General features: G+C 38.2%; 2 protein-coding genes across 8 annotated transcripts in view; one reads left to right on the forward strand and one right to left on the reverse strand.

Moving 5' to 3' along the window:
• Positions 1-1,188: 1,188 nt before the first annotated feature.
• On the reverse strand, positions 1,189-14,234 carry n4bp2 (NEDD4 binding protein 2). Of its 3 annotated transcripts, none has more exons than XM_024290288.2 (16): positions 13,867-14,231; positions 11,414-12,341; positions 9,716-9,840; positions 9,455-9,543; positions 9,218-9,294; positions 8,128-8,268; positions 5,229-7,699; positions 4,710-4,795; positions 4,594-4,639; positions 4,305-4,486; positions 4,112-4,236; positions 3,801-3,927; positions 3,429-3,605; positions 2,432-2,600; positions 2,155-2,233; positions 1,189-2,076 (listed from the first exon to the last, which is right to left on the reverse strand). In XM_024290288.2, the coding sequence occupies exons 1-16, from the start codon at positions 14,087-14,089 to the stop codon at positions 2,031-2,033; spliced, it is 5,091 nt and encodes a 1,696-aa protein (XP_024146056.1). In that variant the 5' UTR covers positions 14,090-14,231; the 3' UTR covers positions 1,189-2,030. The 3 variants fall into 3 exon arrangements, with proteins under 3 accessions (XP_024146056.1, XP_024146055.1, XP_036068793.1); XM_024290287.2 differs by having other exon boundaries at positions 2,155-2,278; XM_036212900.1 differs by lacking the exons at positions 1,189-2,076; positions 2,155-2,233; positions 2,432-2,600; ... (1 more) ...; positions 3,801-3,927; positions 4,112-4,236 and having other exon boundaries at positions 4,311-4,517; positions 13,867-14,234.
• Positions 11,126-23,777, forward strand: part of pds5a (PDS5 cohesin associated factor A) — a 25,477-nt gene continuing 12,825 nt past the window's right edge. The window contains exons 1-3 of one of the 5 annotated variants that reach the window (XM_024290290.2): positions 16,513-16,667; positions 16,756-16,882; positions 17,545-17,697. In XM_024290290.2, the coding sequence (XP_024146058.1) occupies positions 17,584-17,697 (114 nt within the window). In that variant the 5' untranslated portion in view covers positions 16,513-16,667; positions 16,756-16,882; positions 17,545-17,583. Of the gene's footprint in view, positions 11,228-16,512; positions 16,668-16,755; positions 16,883-16,983; positions 17,004-17,253; positions 17,340-17,544; positions 17,698-23,777 lie in introns of those variants that run through there. The other 4 variants (XM_024290292.2, XM_024290289.2, XM_024290293.2 and 1 more) reach the window with 4 other exon arrangements.

The following is a 23,777-nucleotide window of genomic DNA, read 5'->3' on the forward strand; positions in this document are numbered from 1 at the left end:
CTGGCTTTTGTTCTGAGTCTGGGAACCTCTAGTAGACTTAAAGCTGAGAATCTTAGGACTCTGGGAGTCAATATTAGTATCATTGTTGGCAAACAAAAAAGAGAAATTATCAATACAAGCTTCTTTCTGCATTTTCATAAAGGACTAAATCTATATTTTGTATGAAATCTTTCAAAATTTCAAGATCTCAAGAATTTCAATACATTTTTTATTTTTTGTTACTGCTTTAAATTAGTAATAGCACTTCTGTTTTAGTAGTATTAATAACAGTTGGAAATCCATATATTTGTTCATTTCATTTGTAATGGCCGTCCACTCTGCTGTTCATTTCCCTTCCAAAGTCTTCTGCCCCCCATAAAGACTGTTCAAGTCATTAATACTTTTAGAAACTGATCATCTTAAAACTGATCTTTAAGCTGACTGGGATTCAGTGTGAGGATTTCAAAGCTGCATGTCGTCATGTGTTCCTTCCTGATCCAGGATAAATGCTGAGAGTTTTGAACAAGTTGCAGCCAATTAACCATATTTTCTTGACACCAGAAAGTAATGCATTTTAATAATCTATTCTAGAAGTTATACAAACATGATGTATTATTTTAGTTCTGGAGACAAAGGTTCTCACTCAGGCAATATTTCTAAAATTCATTCTTTGAAACTTTGGCCTGTTTGTGCTTCTAAGGTCTGGATCTAAAAATCCCACAGAGCTTTCTGACTTTACCGCACAGATTAAGTCAGATCTGTGCGATAAAGTAGATTCACGTTATGAATGGATAAATTCTGTCCTCTCTCAGCATCAGGACCAACAATTAAAACCTCTGTTTTGTCTTGACTGGGGTATAAAAAGTTAACTCTCATCCATGTTTCAAAATCTAAAATACAGCTTAAAAGGTCATCAATGGGTTTTTGAGCATCAGGAGGAAAAACTACATATAATTGTGTGTCATCTGCACAATTATGAAAGTTAATGCAATGTCTCCTGGTGACATCACCTGGTGTAAGCATATGCAGGTTAAAATGTGTGGGACCCAGGATGGAGCCTTGAGGCACACCACATCTCAGTCTTTGCTTCAGAGATGGCAAATCCCTTACATTAACAAAAGAAATCAATTTAAAATTGAACCCAAATCTAAAATATACATATGCAGATATAAAATGAACATATAAATATCCAAATGAAGACAAATGTCAATGTTTTAGATAAATAGACTTTATTACACAATATAAGATCCTCCATAAAATTTTACAAACCAACAGCATAAAAAATAAAATGCTTTATGTGCTTGAAACATTTGATAAAATTGAAAAATGTAAACTTTTGAAAAGTATTTTGCAAAAATTGGCAAACTTTTGGCATTTATCGCAGGCTGTTAAAAGAAGCAAAGAGCCGACGAAACTTGAACCATGTTTGAAAAGATTATTTTGTTTTTCTCATTAATTGAAAGTTAAATTAAGTTTTGAAACACTGCAGAGGATTAGTGCGGATATAAAAGCAGAGGAACTGATGAAGTAGAGGTTCAAGTCTGTTGAATGAGGTTGTGTATTTTATGCTCGGTGGTCTTCAATCATCGGTGAAGAAAAGAGAAGCGTCTTCCAGGGCTACAAGGCCAGTGTAGAGTTTTCTTCAGAAACACTGATTTATATTTCACTGCAATTGCAGTTTAAGAAAGGCTTCATAAAGATAGTAGAGTACGTCCTACTTTTAAAATACTGCCGGATTAAATTACTTCTCCAACATGGAGTTTGCTAAATCCAGGTTGTATTAATTCTAAGACAATTAGAAACTATAAAATCATTTCAAAGATAAAAATATACACCTATTTATGCTTCACAGATGCAGAAAAACTATTATTCGTATGAATGCAGTCCTTCATATCTTGTAGTTTTAACAGCAGATGAAAAGAGTAGAAATAAATACTTAAAACTGGTTTGCAGTGTTTATATACTCCTCACGTGTATTTCTTTTCTGTGCTTTGGAAGTAGAAAACTGTCCTCGAAGCAGCCAAAAAAAAAAAAAAAAAAGAAAAGTCTTCTCACTTCAAAGACACCAAGACGAGGCCTGGCTTTGGCTCGGTGAACCTGACAGATAAAGAGACGAGAGAGAAGGTGGGTGAAGCCGAACGTCTGCTTTTCTTCTAGACACGTGTGTGCACGTACCTGTAGTGTTTGTTAGTGAGGTAGTCGATGACGGCGGGGCGGATGCGGGCCACTCCCCCCTGGCTGTGGTTCCCTCTTCCTGTGATGACAGAGAGCTGAGGTTGACACAAACCCTGTGCACACTCTACACAAAGAGACAAAAAACAAGAACACAGAAGATGTATTAAATATAACGATTTATTGCAGTGATCATGAAAGGAAGAAAACGTTGATTTAACATTTATCTGCAGGTTTTCTTCGTGTTTAAAGAAAGGATCCCACTTGGTCCTATCAGTACCTGCAGTTTTTTCCTGTAAGATCTGAGCGAGATGCTCCAAAGCCTCATTGACATGCAGCCCGTGGAGGTCCAGGATGTTTCTGGGGAGGAGGGATGAGTTGACCTTCTCGAAAATATGAACTGCTGCGCGATGATTGGCCTCGCGCATCCTCTGGCCATGCAGATGTCCCTAAAAAAAAAGAAAAAGGAAAAGAAAATTTGATCTAAAAGGCCATTAAATGTTTATTAATAACAAAACACAGAATAGTTCTGTAGGAGCGATGTGTATGGAGTAAATAAATGGAATAAATTGAGCACAGAAATGAAAAATGCTACAACAATATCAAGTTTTAAAAGCTACATTAAAAACAGTATAATCAATGACTACAAGTACTACTCATCCCCAAAGTATGGTGTTCACTTCGCACTGGTTGATGTTTGTAATTGTACATTTTTGTTCTTTCTTTCCCAATCTTCTCTTCTTAGATCTTAAAACGGCAGAATATTTTGTTCCTTTTTTACTGATTGATTTATTTGTTAAAAGGGGCAGACGATAAAAGCTTTTCTTCTTCCTGTCCCCTTTTATTTTATTTTATTATTATTTTTTTGCATCATGTTTGAGTTTAAAACTCGAGGTTAAATTGTATGTTTTTCCTTTTCTTGAATAAAAATGGAAATGAAAAAAAAAACATTCATTCATTCACTCCTCAGCTCATAGATTTGGTTAAAAGTTTAAAAAAGAAAAAAAAGTCAAATAGTTCCTATTTGTATTTGACTCAGTCAGATATTACCAAAGTTATTATTTTTTAATATAAATATGTTCATCCAGTTGAATTTGATCCAAAAAACTGCTTTATTTTGTTTAAAATTGATTTTAAAATGTAAAAAGGAGAAGAAAATAGTGTAAAAAATACACAAATATTCAACGGCATTCATGCAGTCACAAAGATAACAGGATAAACTTCTGTATATGAAATGCACCATCTCATTTAACCTCAGCGCTGATGCTCGCTCTCACCTGCTGGGCGTAAAACGAAGCCACTTCTTTGCGGCCCTGCTTGTACGCTTCTGCAGCCTTAGCAAAGCTCTCCAGCTGTCGGCTCCTCTGAAGGCTGGCTTCAGCCCTGAAGTCTTCGTATTCTGGGTCCTGTGTGTCCTGATAGTCGGCTGCAGCTAATTCGAGAGTTTTCTGTCTCTGCAAAATTAAAAAGGAATCATTATCTCCTGATGCCGGACCAGGTTCAGCCGAAACGAACTCTGGCTCACTTTAAGATAACCAAATGTGTCCAGTCTGAATACACCCTAAAAGTTGACGAGTGAAATGTTTTTTGACCAGCATTCATACTTCCAGTCTTTATGTTTCAGTTATTGCTGCTTGTGCTGTGAATACCTTCTCTCTTTCCTTGCTGGCTGCTCGGTAATGGTCGGATCGAGGAACTTCTGGTGCAAAAACCGTCTTCACAGGTTCCTCGTTCAGCAAAGAGCGAAGGAACAGCTCTGTCTGTGACAAGTTGTAGCTGAAACAAACACAAAAGAGTGAACAAGAAAAAGAATTAACACTCTTTGAAATATACTTATTGAAAGCAATATTAATTTTATTTATAACATCTGTAATGAATAAAAAAACACACAAACACAAAGTGAGGATGTGAAATAGTCTACATGTCAAGTGACTGTGGGTTTCCATCATTATTCTCTCACTTGTGTTCTTTGAAGATGTCTTGGAGAAAATGGCGGTCGATTGTGGGGAACATGGAATAAAGCTGCTTCTCTTTCAGCAGCGTGGCTCCGTCTCGCCGCTCAGGGTCTATGCGACTTTGTCTGCTCTAAAATAGACAATTAAAGTAAAAAAAAATATGAGAAATGCAAGTGACTGAAAAGGGTCTTTTAATACCTTCTGCACGTTCTCCAAAGCTTGCTCCTCCTTCATAATATCTCTGAGAGAGACAGGTGGATGGGAAATACTCCAGTGGTCCGTGAACGGCGTCTGACCAGTGGAGTCAGGTTGCTTAACGGCATCTCTGCTAGTCAAGAAATGGCTTTGATGCTTGGCCCCTTGGGATTGACCCCAAAAGCCTGAGAATAAACACACAAATATCCACATTTACTAGTTAAAAGACTAGAATAACTCTGTTATTAACCTAAAAAGTACTAAATTGATTATGTATGCTAGTAAAACTCACTTTGCTGAAGCAACTGGAGGGAAAGATTTGCTTGTTTTTGCTTTTCCTGAAAAAGAAAATTCACATGAGTGCTTTTCAAAATAAGAGCCCCCGTATCATAGAAGCTACAGCCTCACCTGGATGGTTTCCTTCCACTTCTGATGGAGCTGTTTAGCCAGATTTAGATCCATCTGTACGGTGAAGTCATCGTCTAAACAGGTTCCTGTGATTATTATGCAACAAAAAATGGGAATTAATGTGTCTGTAATAAGTCATCAACCTTTTTTATTGTTTTTAACCCCAAAAAATTAAATATTAAGCATTTAGATTTATGACAAAAACTGCATCTCACTTAAATGTGAGGCTGCTTCATTTTAAAGATAAAATCAAACCCACTAAGCTGTTTAGTTATTACAATGTGTTGACCAAACAAAATAACAAAGTTATATTTCATTTTTCATACTTGGTGCTCAAAGATTGCATTCAACCAATCTTCTTTCATATTTTTTTTTATTTCTTCCTTCAATTTGTTGAACTTACATGACAGTTATGTGATAAAATGATTTTGTAGTGGCCTCATGATAAAGAAAAGAATCATTTATTTGTGTTAGATGTTTATTTTGAAAACTTTTTTGGCAAAAATACCATTTTGTTACCTGGCTCTACTCCAACAGGGCCGAACAGCTCGGTTAACTGCAGCGCCAGCTCTGTGGGAAGCTTCAGCTCCACAGACTGAATGTCCAGATGTTGGCCCCGCCTCTTTTGTCTTTGCTTTTCCTCCCTCTCCATCTCTTCCAGCTCCGCCTGCAACAGCCGATGGATCTCGTCCATGTTGGCCGCATCGTCCTCAGTCAGCAGCTCATGGGCTGTTTGATCCCAGCTCCCTCCAAAAGCTCCACCCTCCAGGTCGGGATTGAATATAGATTCAAGATCAGCGATGTGGGTTTGATCTAATTTCTGTAGTGTTTTAGGTGGACAAACGTCTGCATGAGATCGGTTTTCTAAGTCTGATGCTGCATCTGGCTGATCCTCAGTGGTGCCTGGAGCAGACTGAGCTCCACACACATCCACTATTATGTTCATGTCATCTGGTTTATTGACGATCTCACAGGTTTCCTTAACTCCAGATTGCTCTGATTTTAACTGCTCTTGAAGTTCTTCTTCGTCTAAATCATTGATGCAATCACGGTTTCCCTCATTCTCACATGAATCTCCACACAGACTGGACAAGTTGTCTTCTATGTCAGCTTCACAGACTTTTTCCAACTCTTCATCCTCATCCTTGAAGAACCTCTCTCCGGAGTCCAGCAGCAGGTTGGTGGTCCACTCCAAGTCCTGATGGCACTTCTCATAGAGATCCTCCAACGTGTCAAAGCTGACCAGCTTAAAGTGGCGGCTGAGGATGCGCAGGCTCTGGAGCCGGTCCTGAGTGACTCCGAGGTCCTTCTCCTCCACTTGAGTGCTTTTCTCGTGCACCACGTGGTCGGCCACCTCTGTGTGGCCGGACGGATCAACCGCAACTGCAGCGGACACCGCCGAGGACAGCTCCGGCACAAACCGAGAGGAGTTGCCAAACAGAACTTTATAATCCCCGGAGTGGCTGCCATCAGCGGTGACTGTGTCATTACCGTCGCCGTGGCGATTGAAACGCCAAAGACGGGCAAAGTCTTGAGGTTCCGTCTGAACGAAGGAGCCCGTCTCTATGGGACCCGGAGAGTTTAACAACGGGTCAGAAACCTCTTCATTCTGTCTGGTATTACTCTGAGGATTAAAAACAGGTTTGATGCTAGTCTTTTCCCCATCTGCTGCTTCAGCTGTCGAGTCTGAACTTTGGGGGTCATTTGAAGATGAAGCAGGACAGCTTTGAGGGAAGGAGAGTGCGAGCTTGCAGAGCTTCCCGGATCTCCGACGGGGCTTTTTTTCCTGACTGCCTCCTGAACTTCCCGTTTCCACAAAGCTGTCACATTCCGGACTCTGAGGAGGCTCGGCGATGAGGTTGCGGTCGCTCTCCGCTTTAGCGTCGTTGTCAGGGCAAACCTTCACACCAACATCTGGATGACAACTGTCCTGAACAGCGGGATCACCACCCACTTGATCGTTTCTGAAGCTGTCAGACGGCATTTCCGTCTCTGGAATGGTGACACTCCCGTCATTAATGCTATTCATTTCATTCTCAGCTTTAAGACCTTTAGATTTGTCACTTTTCAGTTCTATGATGTCAGCAGCATTCCCGTCTAACACACAGTCAGGTAATTCTGGTTTTCTGCTGTTAAGCTGGCTTTGGTTTTGCTGCTTGTCTTCATTTTTAGGTCCAGAATCACAGGGTTCCTCAAACACACCACCTGCCTCATCCTCCCTCTCAAAATCCCCATCAGGATTCTCCGGAGAGTCTGTCTGAGCTGTTAAAATCCCAGTTTGAATTAGATCAATAAGCTTCTGAAACTCAGTCATGTCTGGACCTGACTGGACGTGGATTGTTCTCTCATCACCACTGACTTTTTCCTCTTCAGCCTTGGCAGGCGTCTCTCTATTCCCTTCTCTTTTCCTGCCTTGTCGCTGCTTCATAGACCCCGCAGAAGGCCAATCTCCCACAAACTGAAGCGTCTTCTGCTCCTCAACCTTCCTCCCGGTTTCCTCACATCCCGCTTCCTCTGCTTTTGGGTTTTCTCTGTCAGCGTCTTTCATAGCCGCTTCAAAGTCAGATCTTCTGCTTGGCCGTTCTCTCTTCACTCTTTGTGCAATAGAACCAGTTAAAGCCACAGACATTTCAGCCTCAGCGTTTTCCTCGTTCATCACTGATTCCACTATACAGTCCGGGATTCCCTGCTCAACCGTTTGGGCGTTCAGCTCCGACTGGAGATCTAACTCTGAATCCAGCTCGCCCAAATCAAAACTGCTGTGTTCTTCAGAAATGTTGGCGTTCCTGGTGGGTTTTCCACAAAGTTTGAGGTTGAGAGACTCGGTGGATTTGCTGGTGATGTGATCGGGCTTCATGACCTCTCTTGGGAAACTCAGAGATGATAAATCAGGGAGGGAAGAAAACAGCTGCTGGTGAGACTTCTTGCATCCCTCTCTTAATTCAGGTTGACCTATAAGGTCAGGACAGGACGCGTCCGATCTCTGAGGCCTGAAAGAATACAAGATTTAAAAAAAAAAGCTTTTTAACTACAAACATACATTTAAACTTGTTTTAAATAAAAACTATTTGATTTATGGTAAAACAAATAAGATAAAAGTGGTTTAAAATTTCTTATCTTATAAACCAAAATGTGCTTGATTTAAGAAAAAAATTATTGCAATGCACCCCCCAAAAAACAAATCTTCCATAGAGTATGGTCATATACCCTTTATTCACCTTTTATTGCTTTTTCTTAAGAGTTAATTGTTATCTTCTCCAATCAAAAAGTGGAAAACTAAGATTTTCATTTATTAATTAATGCAACACAAAATGTTTAGATACAACATTGAGACACTTAGTTCAAGAGTCATCTCCATGACAAACTTTACGTTAATTATTGCTCATTTGCTAATATTACTAGAAGAAAACAAACTCACTCTGATGTCTTGTTCTCCTGAAGAATGTGCTGCTTGCGCTCCGGCATGAGTGTGCCCATGATGGACTGGACTGTCACATAGCGTTCGTATCCACCCAGCATGCGGCGGATCGTTTCCAAGGCCACATTATGAGCGGTACGCCTGCACAGAAACACACACCACGGAAATAAACCTCTAGGATGACCTACATTAAAAAACACACATTATTTCTGAAGTATAATCACTTTTTTTGGTTGTGAAGTTAAATATTTAAGTAAGTCCATATTAAAAGATCAAAAAACTGATGTTTATTTTATTTAAAATTTAAAGCTTGTAATTTACTTACTGTTGAGTCATTGATTTTAATGTACAATTCATTTTTGCACATATTGAGATTTTAAAAGAATTTTCCTATTAGGTCGTTTTAGAGAAAAATATATATTTTATTAAAAACGTAGAACTAGAAAAGTCCTCCAAATGTGTCTGTTATCTATAAGTAAAGACATGAACATTTCTAATCATCAGGGTTTTATATCAATTGTATTTTTTCTGATAGCTTTGGTAAACTCCAAGAAAACAAATCCATGATTATTCTGACATGATTTTTTCACAAGGATTAGCCACCAGAAAGTCCAGATTTAAGCTTCTTAATGAATTTTTGGAATTTACTGAAAAATATTCCACAAATCCATATGAATGTACCACAGATTTGTGGTGTCATGCTTTTTGGGGGTCATTTTAATTCCAGCATAAAAGCTTAAAACGTTAAACAAAAAAAAACTCAAAAAAGTACAAAATAGTAGCTATAATTGTTATAAAACAAAATGTAAATATTGAAATGATAATGCTTAATTTCTGTTACATAAAACTGTTGTGTGTCATAACTAAATAGTTAGGAAGACAAATGTATTATTATTATGGTTTCAATTTTGTAAATGTTCCTGAAATCCAAATGTTAAGATAAAGGTGCAAACTTTTCTTTACTAAACCCCTTTATTAAAAAAAAATTAAAAATAAATATTTTTTTAAAATACTTAAAAAAGGCTAGAGGAACCAATCCTAGAACCAGATGTGAGCAGCTTTTCATAACTTTTCTTGTGTTTTTTCTCACCGTTCCAGTTCTCTGGGTTTGTTCTTCCACCACGTATCCGGCTCTTTGAACAGCACCTTGTATCCATGTTTCAGGGCCTAGGATCAAGCCAACATTTTCTTCAGTCTTTTCAAATAAGCTTGGGTCTAAAAATAATTTTTTTTAGAAAAAAACAAACATAATTTTCAGTAGATTTGAATATTTTCCGTATATTATTTCAGTTAAGTTTTTTTTTAAGTTCCTGCAGAGCTGACTGACCTGAGCCACATAGGGTTTCATCTCCCAGCCCTGCATGTTGGTGTTGTCGATGATGATGGGATTGGTGCCTCTTTCAAAGGCCTCCTTGGCTGTGGGATGAAGTTCACAAAATAACTAACATTTCATTTGCTGTCTACCTGAAACTGATTTAAACAAGTCACACAAAAGAAGTGAAAGGCAGTCTGTTACAGACGTGCAACTGTGTGTGTTTCTTTTTCCAGAGACTGCTTCATTTCAGCTCTGTGTACACATGCTGTTAACCTCGTTTGTGGTTCCATTCATGGGCTTCCCCCAAGACTGTGGGGTCAAAGCGATACTCTCCATTGCGAAGGAAATAGTCATCAGTGCTCAGAATGGCTCCTCCTGGGTTCTGCTCCAGAAAAGCTCTGCAGAGACACAAGCGGAGATAGCTTTAGTGTGATGCAGGCTCGTTTGTCACTGCTTCATGCAAGAGAGAATAGGAACTTTTATTTAGAGAAATGTTTTCTGTTATTGTGTTTAGAAAAAAATGTTCTGCAAAAGATATGAATACTTCTGAAATTTCTGAGCTCACATTTGCAATTTACAATTAAAACAAATATTTATTTATTACGAAACAAAAAATGTCATCCTAAAAGATTGATTTTTTACAAGTTGAATATTTATTTTACTAAATATTTAACCTTTTATCATTTTATTAGATGACAAACAATAATGAAATGTAATTTGTCCTTTTACAATTTCATTAGTTCAGAAATAAGGATTTTTTGTGATTTTATTTTTCAAAATCAAGAAGTTGTCATCCTTTAATGAGTGAGATTTTTTCTTCATAACTCCTATAACTGTCTTTTTTCCAGGTATGAAAAGAAAATTTCTCTTGTTTTTGATTTTGTGACAACTAAAAAAAAAAAAAATTATATATATATATATATATATATATATATATAAAACAAATAATTATATTCTTCCAACTCCTTTTTGCGCAACAAATCCAACTTGACTTTGATTAATAATCCTTATATTTAATGTATTTTATGTGTCATGAGTGTGTATTGAATGCAAAAAGTCACTTTATGATCATAAGTAATTGCAGTATCAAGAAGATGTCGTCACTTTTTTGTCAAATTCTCTTTATATTATAATCAATTTTTAATTGATATCTAAAGTGGGTTTTATATATGTTTTGTAATTTTTTTATTGCAATATTCAATTATTTTAATGCTTGCAATAAATAAATCAGATATAATTTAGATGCTAAACTAAGGTAATGTGGGATCTGAAGTGGTTTGATGTATATTTGCACTAATAGGCATGAAGGAGATAATTGCTTTTTTTACATTTTATTTTATTTTACGTTTTATAGTGGTGGATTGCGCCCCCTCCCAAACTGGCTCTTTAAAATTGTAAGAATATAACTTGAATAAAAGTTTGTAGAATCATTTTGAGCTTCTTCTTCTAAGTTTGCTTATTTTTTGTCATATTTCTTGGTTTTAGTCCAATTTTGTTTTGAGTTTTCTCCTCATCACAGTCATGCGAGGTTCACGTTAACGATGCAAAGCTGTTTTTCATTTGTGCTAATTGTCTTCAGCATATAGTATCTGTCTGTCTTTCAGTTCACCCAAGTTAGATCATCTGTTTTGTCCCTCTTTTGTTGTCTCTTAAGTCCTGTTTAGTCATAATTAAGTTTATTTATTAAATGTTTGATCTCCTGTATTTTGGTTCTTACATCACTGGTTTCAGACACTTTTTTACGATAAATCAAACAAAATGCAATGTGATGATTCTAAAATGACAGTAAGTGAAATTTACATTATTTTATATAAGAAAACTATTTTGTAATATTACATCTATTTACTTTATTTTGAAAAGCTACCTAAAGGTTAACTTCAAACACACCACGAAGCAAGTTAACAATGACAAAAACTGAGAATGTATGGCAAAACAAGAATCCGTGCCGTCAGACTATTGAAAGATTCTTACCTTGCAAGTGTTGACTTGCCAGATCCTGGAGCTCCACGCAGCAGCACGAGCACCCTGCCTTGCAGTCGCAGCTTGTTGGAGCTGGAGGTAAAACGTGGGGGGACGGGCAGGACCCAGGGCCTTGGAAAAGCAGCAAAGTGTCCAGGATGCTGCTGCCTTGGTGGGGAAAAAAGAAGCCGGCTCTGGCCAGTCCACACCGATGGCGAATAAGCCACGGGAGTGATGAAGCATGGATTTTGGTTTCCGTGGCTACGAGGAGAGAATGCTGGTGCCTCCAGGTTCCACGGTAACAACCCATAGCTATGTGGATTGCTAACTAGTGAGTTAAATTCCGATATGGGTCCGCTGACAGATGAAGATGCAGGACTTTCTGAATGTGTCTCCTGTTTTTTATACACCTGAAAGGCTGAGAGACGTCCCGAAGCTCCCAGCTCCAAAGAAGGCTTCTGTTCCTCTGGAGAAGTTTCTGTCAATAGGTGTGTGAAATCCAGAACATCTCTCTGTGTTTCTGGAATCTGGTTGCCCCATGGTCTGTGCTGGTTGATAGGGGAGGAAGTTCCAGGCTGCTGCTGGTTGAGGCGCTTTCTACATCCAGCATCCAGGCTGCTCTGCAGCAGCTCTGGAAGAGCCTGCTGAGGAGCAGGCAGCGGAGGGAAAGAGGAGAGACCTCCATCCCCTTCTTCTTCTTCTCGGAAAGAGCAGAGAGCCTCTAACTCTTGATCGATTAGCAAGTCCAGGTTTTCTGTCGATGAGTCGGCGAGCGAAGGAAAGTTGGGCTGGTGGGGTTCTCCAGGGGAATGTCTGTTCTCTGGAGAGTCCTCTGAGCCGAGCAAGGCAGCAGCGGTCCGTTCAAAGCCAGAAACAGAGGGTGGAGCGGCCCCTTCAGCAGCCACATGCAATTCCAGAAGGGAGTCCATGGCATTTTCAACTACAAAAAGGACACACATTACCAGACCACAGTGGTGCATGTTCAATTTAGGCTTCAAAACAATCAGCAATATTCTAAATCTGCAGTTATGTCACAGTAATTACACACAGTAGAGCAATAACAATGAAACCAATCATTCACAAAATAAAAGCAAATTGTTAAATTTCTACGTTTTTGACGTTTCCATGAATGCTTTACTCTCCACTTGAGACATTTGTTAAATAATGGAACTGGCTCAAGGGCAGATTTGGTAAAGGTAGATGATTAACTTGTGATTAATAGCTAAAATGTCTATTAGTTTTCATGGATATCATTATCTAACTCTGTTATAAGGAGAAAAAAACCGCATGACAACGTGCTGTCCTCCTCTGTTTATCTACAGCAATGGAATATTACATCAACAGCAAGTTAGCAAGCATGCTGCCACACTTGTAAGAGTACAAAACAAAAAAAATGAAGAAAAACAGAATCAAAGTTTTTAAAGAGTTGCTATGATGAAAATGAATGTTTTAGTATGTTCTTGTGGGCTTTTTCTCGTGATGGCGGACATTTTTAAAGAACGTTAAAATCGCATTTCTGAGTATTTCTTTACTCAAATCATTGTGAATCAGGAAAAGACCCAAAAATGCCATGGAAGAAGTGTAAAAATTACTACGGCAAGCCACAAGCTCCCTCTTCCGCTCCATTCTAATAGATCAGCTCATAGACGTCTAGATCCATGTACGGAACATCTTTGTTTTCCACGTTTGAGCTGGGATCTGTTTCAGAACTGTACGCCTGAAAAGCTCCAAGATGGCTCGCTCTTTTTGTTGCACCAGTAATGTTAGGTTGGGGTTGTGAGGGGCTGTAAGCTAGCGGGAGAGAGAGTAAACAAAGGGATGATGGGAAGGAGGTAAGCCAACAGACCTACCCACAACTCAGAGGTAAATTTCTAATGAACTTCTGATGCTCTGCAAAAAATATGTCCTAGAAAAAAACACTAGTTTTCTGATTATGGCTAAAAACTTCATCATCATTCATTATCTTTAAAAGATAATCGGAGTAAATCTTTAAATCCTTGTGAAAACTTTTGTATTCTTGACATTGAGGCTGACTGAAAATTGACCAGTTAAGAAGTTATTCAACATACATTTTACCATAGGTAAGAATTAATAATAATAATAATAATAATAGTAACAATAATAATAAGGGGCCCATAATATTGGTCACCCAGGGCCCCCAAATCATTAAGTCCGCCACTGTCTAGGCTAAGCTAGCAGGTGTTAGTCACCGATCACGCGCGCATTTCAGCAGTTTTCAACGGAAAAAATGAAAATATGAGTTTGTTTAAAAAAAAAAAAGTCAAAACGCTACCGTGACTGTGACATAGTCTGTTGCAATAGTTGAGTCAAAAACACAGTCACCCGGGCACTATTGAGCAATTTAGCCTCAAACCCTTTAGCTCCACAACAACAGCGACTCTCGGCTAACAGGTTAGCCAGGTAACACCGGCTAGGAAATGAAGGGCTTCTGAGCAATCGGGTACCTTTAAAGTCACACTCGGACAGGACGATGTATATAACCTCCGGGTCCAGGTGGGAAAACATCTCCTGCATGCTCTTAACGATCCTCTCCTTCTCGGTGCTGCTCGTAGGGTAGCTGTTTGCCACAAGGTGATCGCTCCCGGTGTTATAGCCGAAGCTTCCTCCCTCCGTTGGCCCACCTGCGGACCTGGCCGGGCTTTGAGCCATTTTCTTTCTTCGAGGCATCCTGTGGGTGTTGTGCAGCAGCCGACCGCTCTCATTAGGCGCTGTTGATGCTAAGCTGTTAGCTAGGAGAAAGCAGAGGATGGGCCTAAAAGTGTAAACATCAGTTCCTTCTGCAAGAATCAAACTTAGGTGGGGACTCACCAGCGCCCCAAGCGGCGAAAAGACAGAAAACACGCTCTCGTTTGTTAATTCTTAAAACAAAAGTGACAAATGTGAAATTATGTTAGCATGATTTGCACGATAGAGCTAAAACAGTTGTTTTATTTAAATTAAATAAATTTGATCTAAAAGATTTAATCAAGTTAATCATGTTTTCAATTGGTCTAAGCTCGTATGTTGATTTTATATTTATGCTTGAATATGTTTTTCAAATAAGGAATATATTTGCCCCTATTTTCTTGGTTCAATGTCGTTCTTTCGCCCTTTAATATATTTCAATTAATGATTTTTAAGGTTATCTTCTTTGTGGTAAATAAAGATCATATAATAAGCCCACATGAATATATTATTTTCCAAACCAGCCTGATTCCCGAGTTTCTCTACTGCCATCTTTTGGAGGTAATGATGAAGTATCTGTCAGGTTGAAGTCAACTACTTTTCTTTCAGTGTTTTTGTCATCCATCCATCCATCCATCTTCTTGACCGCTTCATCCCTTTCGGGGTCGCGGGGTGCCGGAGCCTATCCCGGCTGCTGAGGGGCGAAGGCGGGGTACACCCTGGACAGGTCGCCAGTCTGTCTCAGGGCCTCAATCACACACACATTCACACTCACAATCACACCTAGGGGCAATTTAGAGTCACCAATTAACCCATGAAGCATGTTTTTGGACGGTGGGAGGAAGCCGGAGTCCCCAGTGAAAACCCACACATGCACGGGGAGAACATGCAAACCCCACACAGAAAGGTCCCAGCCGGGATTCGAACCGGGGCCTTCTCGCTGTGAGGCGAGAGCGCTAACCACTTGCGCCACCGTGCAGCCCTGTTTTTGTCATCCTAATAAAATATTTCCTTTACCTGTCAGAAGAAAAATAATTCCCCCAACTTTATTTAAAAAACTAAACATGCACTATGAGTTCAGTTTTTTTCTCATAATACACATCCATTCAAATATTGTTTAAGAACACAATTTAATATGCAAGATCATTTATTCACCTTGCGTAGAAACGATAGTTAAACCCTAAAGACATTTCTTTTATGACTGATTTGTTTATTAATAATAAGAAATGTCTATGGTACGAATTGAAAGTGTTGATCTATTCATGCTAAATATCATTTCACCTTGGTATCAATACCAGCGATACTCAGATCAAAACACACACCCCTACTATTAAGCAAGTATATGAAGAAAAACCGTTTCAACTGACTTCTACATAACATAATGTAATAAAACAATAAATTCTAAATCCATCTTGATTTGTTCACAATTGCTTGACATTTTCAACATAAACATACTGGTAGGGATACAACGATTCACTTTCACCATAATTCAGTTTGATACTGTAACATACTGTCTGGTTTTCAGTATAGAATCGTGGTATCCCTAGTGGAGACCCCTGAAGGAAGCAGCCAAAAGACGAGAAAATTTAATTTAATTTCCCCAATTGCCTTAGGCTCAGCTTGTTTATAAAGGTTTTTTATTTAACTGTAGGTCTTGCAAATGGTATTTTTGAGTAACAATTTTATTCCATTATTTTAGTAGTAGTCGTCGCTTATAGAATAGAATAGAATAAAACACCAAACATAAGTTATACAGTAGAATTAAACTACAAGTCAAACAGATTACAAACTTAAAAGCTTAAGATTTAAGTGCTTATAAAGTATTAGTACCTCCAAATTGGGGACTGGTAACAAAGTGATGTACCTGAAGGAATTAAAACCACAAATAACATTTCTTTCGAGACCTTGAAGAGTGTTAACTCTGACACCATTGCACTTATCAAAGGTACATTAATTCAGGTATTTTCTTTTGCTTCATTTTCCTTTTTATTTTTACTGTTAATCTTTATTCAATATTATTCTGTCCTTTTTTTCTCGAATGTTCTTGTATTGACATTTTAGGCCAAATTAAAGTTTTCTGGAAAGAACTTTGATACACAAATATTTTAAAAGAAAAGTTAAAAAAGACATCAAGTTAATTGATTAATTTATGAGTGAAAATACATGTTTTTAATTTGCATATGTTTAAATGATAATATTCAATCAAAACAGAGTTTAGTATTGGGTAACAACAGCTTTCATTTTAATTAACACATAATGTGTGTTTATTTGTAGGTTCTAGTATGTAATTGTTTGGTCAAATGTGCATGTCTTCCTGTAAAGTCATCCTGTAACACAAAAATAATCATTGGTTGTTTTTGTAGTTAATAAATGATGCTGTTCCGGCTCTGGAGAATCCACTGTAGTGCTTTCTGTTTTTGCGACTCCCGCCATGTTTCAGGAACTGCACCACTCCTTTTAGACCGAGGGGGGCGCTGTGTACTCAGCCTTCACGTAGACAGCGTTGACTGAACGGACAGAGAGCTTTGTGCCGAAAAACTAAGCCCAACCTGAATCAGACTAATGAATTAAAACGGCCCAGGTAAATACTTTGGAAGAAGCGCTTGACTAATGTCCCGGGATGCAGCATTTGATGGTTTTGAATTCGATTCATTTTTGTGTTTGTTAAGGTGTTTAAAATCATCCGTGGGGCAAGTTGTTGAGAGGAGGGCTGAGGGCGACGGTAGCAGCCCTGCCTCGCCTGTAAACTAGCGGTAGTACGGAGCGATGCTGGGAAGTTGAAAAAGACCTTCACAAGTAAATAACCTCAATTTTCCAACTCCTAAAAGTACCGGCATGAGTTAGAAATCCCGGGAACGGAGCAGGATCGTGGCTGTTTTAAACAAAGATGAGAAGATACTTCACTTCCTCTGTGATTGTATGTAGACGGAGATGTGATGGGCACCTGGACAGTTTGCGGCCTAGGCTAGCATAGGAGCGCTGCTAATGTGAAGTAGCAGCTAACATGACTTCCTTCCCGCAAAATATTAGCCTGTGTTGTTAGCACTTCTAGCTAGCTAATGTAAGATTCAATATGACAGTAGCTAGGCACCGGCTTCCCTTGTGCTTTTTGTAACTATCTCTTTTATCCGGACTTCTATTTAAATGTGAGCGTTTTTAACGTGTTAGCGGAACTCATTTCATTATCTAAGCGGTTTTTGACGAAGGATTTGAGAAGACAACTGCTGATGTTTAGCTGGGGCAAAATTAGCATGTAAGCTAATAACACACGCGAGCCTTGTTTAGTGATGCTATTTTGGGCACGGGTGAAGGAATTTAATGTGATTTATTATTCAAATGTTGTTTTATTCAATTATAAAGGAAAATATAGCGACTGGCACTCTCTGGTCATGCTTAAAGATGTGTTTTAGTAAGTGCGGTAGCATGGTTGTATTGAAGTAATGTTTTTTGACCTATAGAGGCCAGTAGAAGACCGTGTGGACTGAGCATCAACAAGCATGGAGTTCGCGCAACAGCAGAAACCCACGGGGGACGGGAAAGTAGTCTATCCTCCCGGAGTTAAAGAGATTACGGATAAAATCAGCAATGACGAGGTGGTGAAGAGATTGAAGGTATGTTGATGTGATTTCATGCTATCCTCTAACGACCTCTAACCTCATTGGGAGTACTCAGCCTGTGGCTCACTCCTCCTAACTGTCTGAACTTCCTATAAATTCTCCTTCTTTCTATGTTTTATCACTAAATACTTAATGTTTTTATTCTAATTTGCTCAGGTTCTTAACATGTCAAGGTTTTCAGTGCAGTAACTCTTTCCTTACACTTTCATTTTTGCACCCAAACCTCATTTAGGATGTTGAGTAACAGCAGGGTGTAAATCCACTCTGATCACACATAAACGCCTTCCTAGTTGTCTTTTAATTGTGATTATGCCGCTTTCATCTGAAATCCAAAATCCTGTGTCATTTTCTAGGATATAGTTTCTGCAAAGCAGCAGTAGGTCATTAGAAATTTGCCTTTAAGTTGTTGCCGTGACCGTTGGGGTGGAGTGAGCCTGCTAGCTGCATCCCCTTCATACCCCCCCCCCCAACCTAACATCACAGGTGCAACAGAAATAGTGAGCATTCTTGGAGCTATCCAGCTGTATAGTTTTGATTCAGATGCCAGCTCAGATGAGGAAGACAGAGACATATGTGGATCTATTTAGTGTCTACGTCAGATTGGAGCGGAGCTGGGAGGTTGAGGCCCGCCCAGCGTATTTTCCACGTAACAAAAACACTCTTTCTCTAACTGCTTTTTTTTGTCTAATCATGATTGAAAGCAGTTTCATTTAAAAAATACTCAGAAATGCAGCTTTAAGCTTAATTTCCTTTACAAAATTGTTAGCGAAAAATGCCACAAGAACATGTTCAAAACACCAAATACACAATTATTATCAGAGTGGGCCTCAAAAAGTCTTAAGGCCCGGGATAGTATTTGAGCTGACCCACCAAACATGTAGTCACAGGTCTACGGTGGTATGTTACTGTGGTAATATAACCCAAAATGTGGTGATAGGAATCAGAAAGGGGAAAATGGAGATTGTTTATAACAGAAACCCCAACTTACATTTGATATTCTTGTTATTCAGACAATTAATTCCTATGAGGAGGAAAAAATAATCTTGTAGCTGAGCAATTCTGATTTAAAACTAACATTTATCATTTTAATTTAACACCCTTGAAATTTGCTTGAATGATAAAACTCAGTGTAGCAGTCATACAATGTATGCATGCTAAAGCTGACTTTTTCCCACCATCTAAACTCTGACTCTTTGTCTTTGTGAATATTTTACTTCTTGTCCTGCTTTGTGTTTGGTTTAAAAAGTAGGGGTATATCATTTGAAGTCCCTTTGACTAACCAAAGAACCTTTTCATTACAAATTTGCACCATAGTGTGTAAAGTTTTTGGCCTATTAAAGGCTAGTTTTTCCATAAACACGCACAGTAGTAATCAGAGTCTATGGATGAATGCAGATTCTACCTGCTTGCTTTTACCTTAGTTCTAAAGGAAAGGGGTATCCCTGTTTTATACTAGAAGAAATGAAGTGCTACACAACCTATCAAAATAAATTAAAGTTTTTTTTATAGTGAGACATTAAGAAATTATTCTTTTTGGTTTCTCTTTTAATAAAATAACTGTACTCATCTTGAATTTCATCTGTAATCTTTGTAAACTAAAAATAGAGTTCCTTCAGGCCCAAATATTAGGAACAAATCTAAAACTATTAGTTTTCTTTTTGTATTTTCATCTATAAAAAGAGGGCTAAGGTGTAGGCATGAGGACAGAGGTAACTCTTGTCTATGTAATCCAATGACTTGGATTGAGAATCTAATGATGCTAGCTGTCCCTGTGAGACATATCTGCACTATTTCATATTACTCTCTCCACACGACAGTTATACTTCTGCATTTGCATACAACCTGACATGCAAAGAGGTGCTTCAGTCCTACATCGAACTTGTAGCTTTGAATGCTTTGCGTTTTGTAGAATCATTTAAAAAAATTTGAGTTAATTGGTAATCTATTATGCAAATGAATGAAAGTGAGTAAATGTGACGTGTAAGGATGGTATACATGCCCTTTGTGATTAAATATAAAATAAAACAAAAACTGCACTTTAATGCAGCATGAGCAAGAACAAATAAGATTTCTCGGGGACCCCTTTCTTCTCTAAAATTTCTCAACTTTTAAATGGATCAAAGCATTAGAGATAAGAGTCAAAAGTCATTCCATTTACTATGGTTACATTTACAGCAATCGTGGTTGTTCCCATAAAATGCAGAACTGGCAGGATACTTATGTGGCGATCTAGTTTCATGCCAAAAGTGATTTGCAGATGGAAGCTGCTACATCTGTGCTTAAAAACAGCAGTAGAAGCAGACATCGTCACATAACATTTGACAAGATGTCAACAAGGCTTCTGGAATTTAAAATAAAAAGATGGACGTTGGAGGGTTTTAGTTAGCTAAAAATATCATTTCTTTCAGTGCAGAACCATTGAAAACATAAATACACACCATGGACATATGTTATGACTCATCTCTCTATAAATGTGTGGGCATCCACCATCTTTGCATGGAATGCTGAGATGCATTTCTTTCAGTTATGTTTGGTGGCTTGTAGCAAAGTCTTTCAATGTTACTACTAGTTATTTGAGAAGGTTTACGTTTGTCATTTGTTGTTGAGTGTATCCCAGTGGAACAAAAATCACATAAAGCTACAGTGAGAATCATTGGAGAATGAAATTTAGGGACTAAAAGTGTCATTTCTATGTTGGAAAAATATCAAAGAAAGCTAAAAGACATAACGTTAGGATTCCTGAAAGAAATTAAAATTCAGTGAGTTATGACTGTTATTTAACTGTGTAAGTGGCCTACATACCTGGAGTGTCTGTGCTGGGACTGAACGATTCCAGGATTTATTCCCTAGCTCGTACTTAATTTTAAAAATTACACCCAAGGCTTCAAGGGTTGCAAAGGGTTTGTGGGAAAATATTAAATTGGTTCTCATGTTGCTTCTTAGTCCATTTTATTTATTGATCTGATCCATTAATAGTGCTGCCACAAACGATTATTTCAATAGTCGACTAATCATCGATTATTTTTTCCGATTAGTCGACTAATCGGGTCACGGGCAAACTGGATGTAAAACACACATCATTATATTTTAACTAACTAAAACTAGATATATAGCATTACCTCTGATAATGCAAGTGTGAATGCTGTTAGCTGAATTTGGCTGCTAAAGATGCTAGCGCTGATAGCAGAAGATACTGAAGTTGGTGGTTGAAATCGCTGAAGCTGATAGCTCAAAACGCTGAAGCTGATAGCTAGCTAAAATATTAGCTAAATGCCAAATTAGCCTAAAAAAGCTGAAAAAAGCCTAAAGTAGCCTAACCAGCTAGCATGCAGCTTAAATATTAGCTAAACTCTACATTAGCCTAAAATACTGAAGAATCCTAAATTAGCCAAAACCGCTAGGATGTAGCTGAAATATTAAACTCCAAAATAGCCTTAAAATGTTAATAAATGCCAAAATAGTCCAACAAGCTAGCACAATGCCATTATACTTTACAGTACATACATTATACTTTAATCTTTACTGCACTCTGACTCTATATAATGTAAGGTGACGACTAATCGACTATTAAACTAGTCGTCGACTATTTTAATAGTCGATTAGTCGTCGATTAGTCGACTAATCGTGGCAGCCCTATCTATTAACAAGGCGCATTACAACCACCCCCACTTTACCTCCCTCTCAGCATACATGCATCCCAGCAGGGACCTGAAACCAGAGGTACCAGTCATTTCTAGTTCCAGAGCTAGCTAGCATCCACAACACATCTTACAATGAGATTATTATTAATGCAGAAAATTTGGCAAGTGGACTTGTGTTCTATAGCGAAGGAATTATAAATATCTTAGAGTTTGGAGCTTATTAACTAAATATAATTTGAATCTCATGCCAAAAAAAAGCATTGCTAGCTCATGTTTCTGTTTGTGTACAAATATTTACAGGTCTAAAAATTTGCATTAAAGCTTATTACAATGGAAAATGACATCAAAAGTTTAAATAATATAAAAAAAGCAGTTTGTTTTAAATATCTAAGTCCCTCTCCTATCATCTTTTTAGCTTTTGCAAAACTATTCCCAGTGTTCTTTTAATCATGATTATACCGTTTGTAGGCTAAATCTAAAACTTGTTGGGTTTTGCTGGATAAAGTTTGTGCAGGAATTCACCAAAAATTTGCCTCTGAGTTTGTGGGCTGGAAAGTAAGCATCCACTGATATCGTCCCTTTATTTACACTCTCTCCCACTGCCTTACAGCCCCTCACAACCCCACACTAACATTAGTGGTGTGACAAAAATGGCGAGCAATATCAGAGCTGTTCAGCCGTACAGTTTTTAGCCAGATTCCAGCTCAGACGAAGAAAACGAAGACGTACATGGATCTATTTGTCTACAAGTGGATGCTTCAGAATGGAAGCTACTCAGTCGCTGCATCACAACTAATCTCATCTGCTTCAAGATTCACCACGATTTGAGTAAAGAAATCCTCAGAAATGCGGTTTTAGCTTAAATTCTTTAATATATGTCATCCATCATGAGAACAATGTCACAAGAACATGTTCAAAATATGATTTTCTTTGGAGTGGGTCTTTCAAGTTTCTAGAACGTTGTAGAAAAGCCTCAGAGTAAAGCCACAGCCTAGTTTTAGAAGGCCATGTTTGTGTTTATTCTCAAACGGCATCACATTTTTAAAGTTTGGCTCGAATAGATTAAGATAAAACGTGCAGCTATGCAGGACTATAGCAAGGAGAAGAGATGAATGTGTGTGGAGACTACACAGTAGTGTGTTGGCGGGAGTGCTGCTCCTCTGGTTGCCTGAGCGGGCCGTCGGCCCATCCCCCATTCCTGCTGGCTGCCTGATGGTGGAGGGAGCTTTACAGCTGTACTTCAGCTCCTGAACGCACCCACACAGAGGAAGTCACAGCCCGACAGAAAAATATGATACTTCTACGCTTTTCCACAAGAACAAAATCGTTTAGAGTGGTGTGACACAACCCCTAGAAACATCTTTGGTTGTTTTTTAATGTCAAAGATGGAATAAAAAGCAGATGTGTAGATTTTACTTCTGTTGCTGTGATAGGAAACTGATTTAAGAAATTTTACATTTGTTTATTTTTTTGTGTTAGTGATGTCTTTATGCAGACATATCAAACATGCTGTGAATCTTGTGAACCCTCGACTGGGGTTATAGTCAAAAGTATTTCAGATAGTATGAAAAGGACATCACCATTGATTGTAAAAGAGAACTGGAGTGAGCGATCCCTCTCCCCTCATGTTTCAAATAGAAAGTACCCGCTGGCTCCAAGAAGCTGAAATCCCAATGACTTCTACTGAGAAATAAATAGCTTTGAGAGTAACTATTCTTGCTCTGATACTTTTTTTTTATCATGTTCTTGGTAATTCCTCCTTTTTTTCATGATATTTTTGTCTTTATTGCTAGTCAATTTAAACTGACCAATCAGATACCTAATAAAGAATGTAGTGCCCACTGCCTGGCCCCCACCTTGAACATTTGAAATGTTTAATTGACAGACTCTCCTGAGCCTGGTTTCAGTGGTAGGGTTGTGGTCTTCCAACAAGCTCACTCCTGATTGGCTGTAGTAGTTGCCATAGAACCGCTGACTCAGATTGACTTGGACCAATCACTGCATATAAATGTTGTCTGGCTCCAACATGGCGGCACCCGTTTCGTCGAAAAATGGTAACTAAATTTGCTTCATTTCCCTGAAGTTAGGCATTTTCTATGGGTGACCTCAGACTTGCTCATTCCAGTTTTCTTATACAGTCAATGAACATCACAGCGCAAGAATCTTCATGAATCTGGTTACTTTTTTTTGGTAAATGCACAACTTTATTTTCACAAAATTATAACTTTATTTTCCAAAAAAGCATTACTTTTTCATGCAAAATTACAACATTTAAATAATAAATTAAAGATTTTATCCTTGTGAAATGTTGACTTTTTTCCAATATTTGTACAGCTATTTTCTTGTAAAATGTGACTTTTTTCTCAGTTTCACAACTTTTAACTAATCTTACAGCTTTATTGTCATGTTTTACTTTTATTTAATTTTATCGTT

Source organism: Oryzias melastigma, linkage group LG1, assembly GCF_002922805.2.
Source record: "Oryzias melastigma strain HK-1 linkage group LG1, ASM292280v2, whole genome shotgun sequence".
NCBI classification, from domain to species: Eukaryota; Metazoa; Chordata; class Actinopteri; order Beloniformes; family Adrianichthyidae; genus Oryzias; species Oryzias melastigma.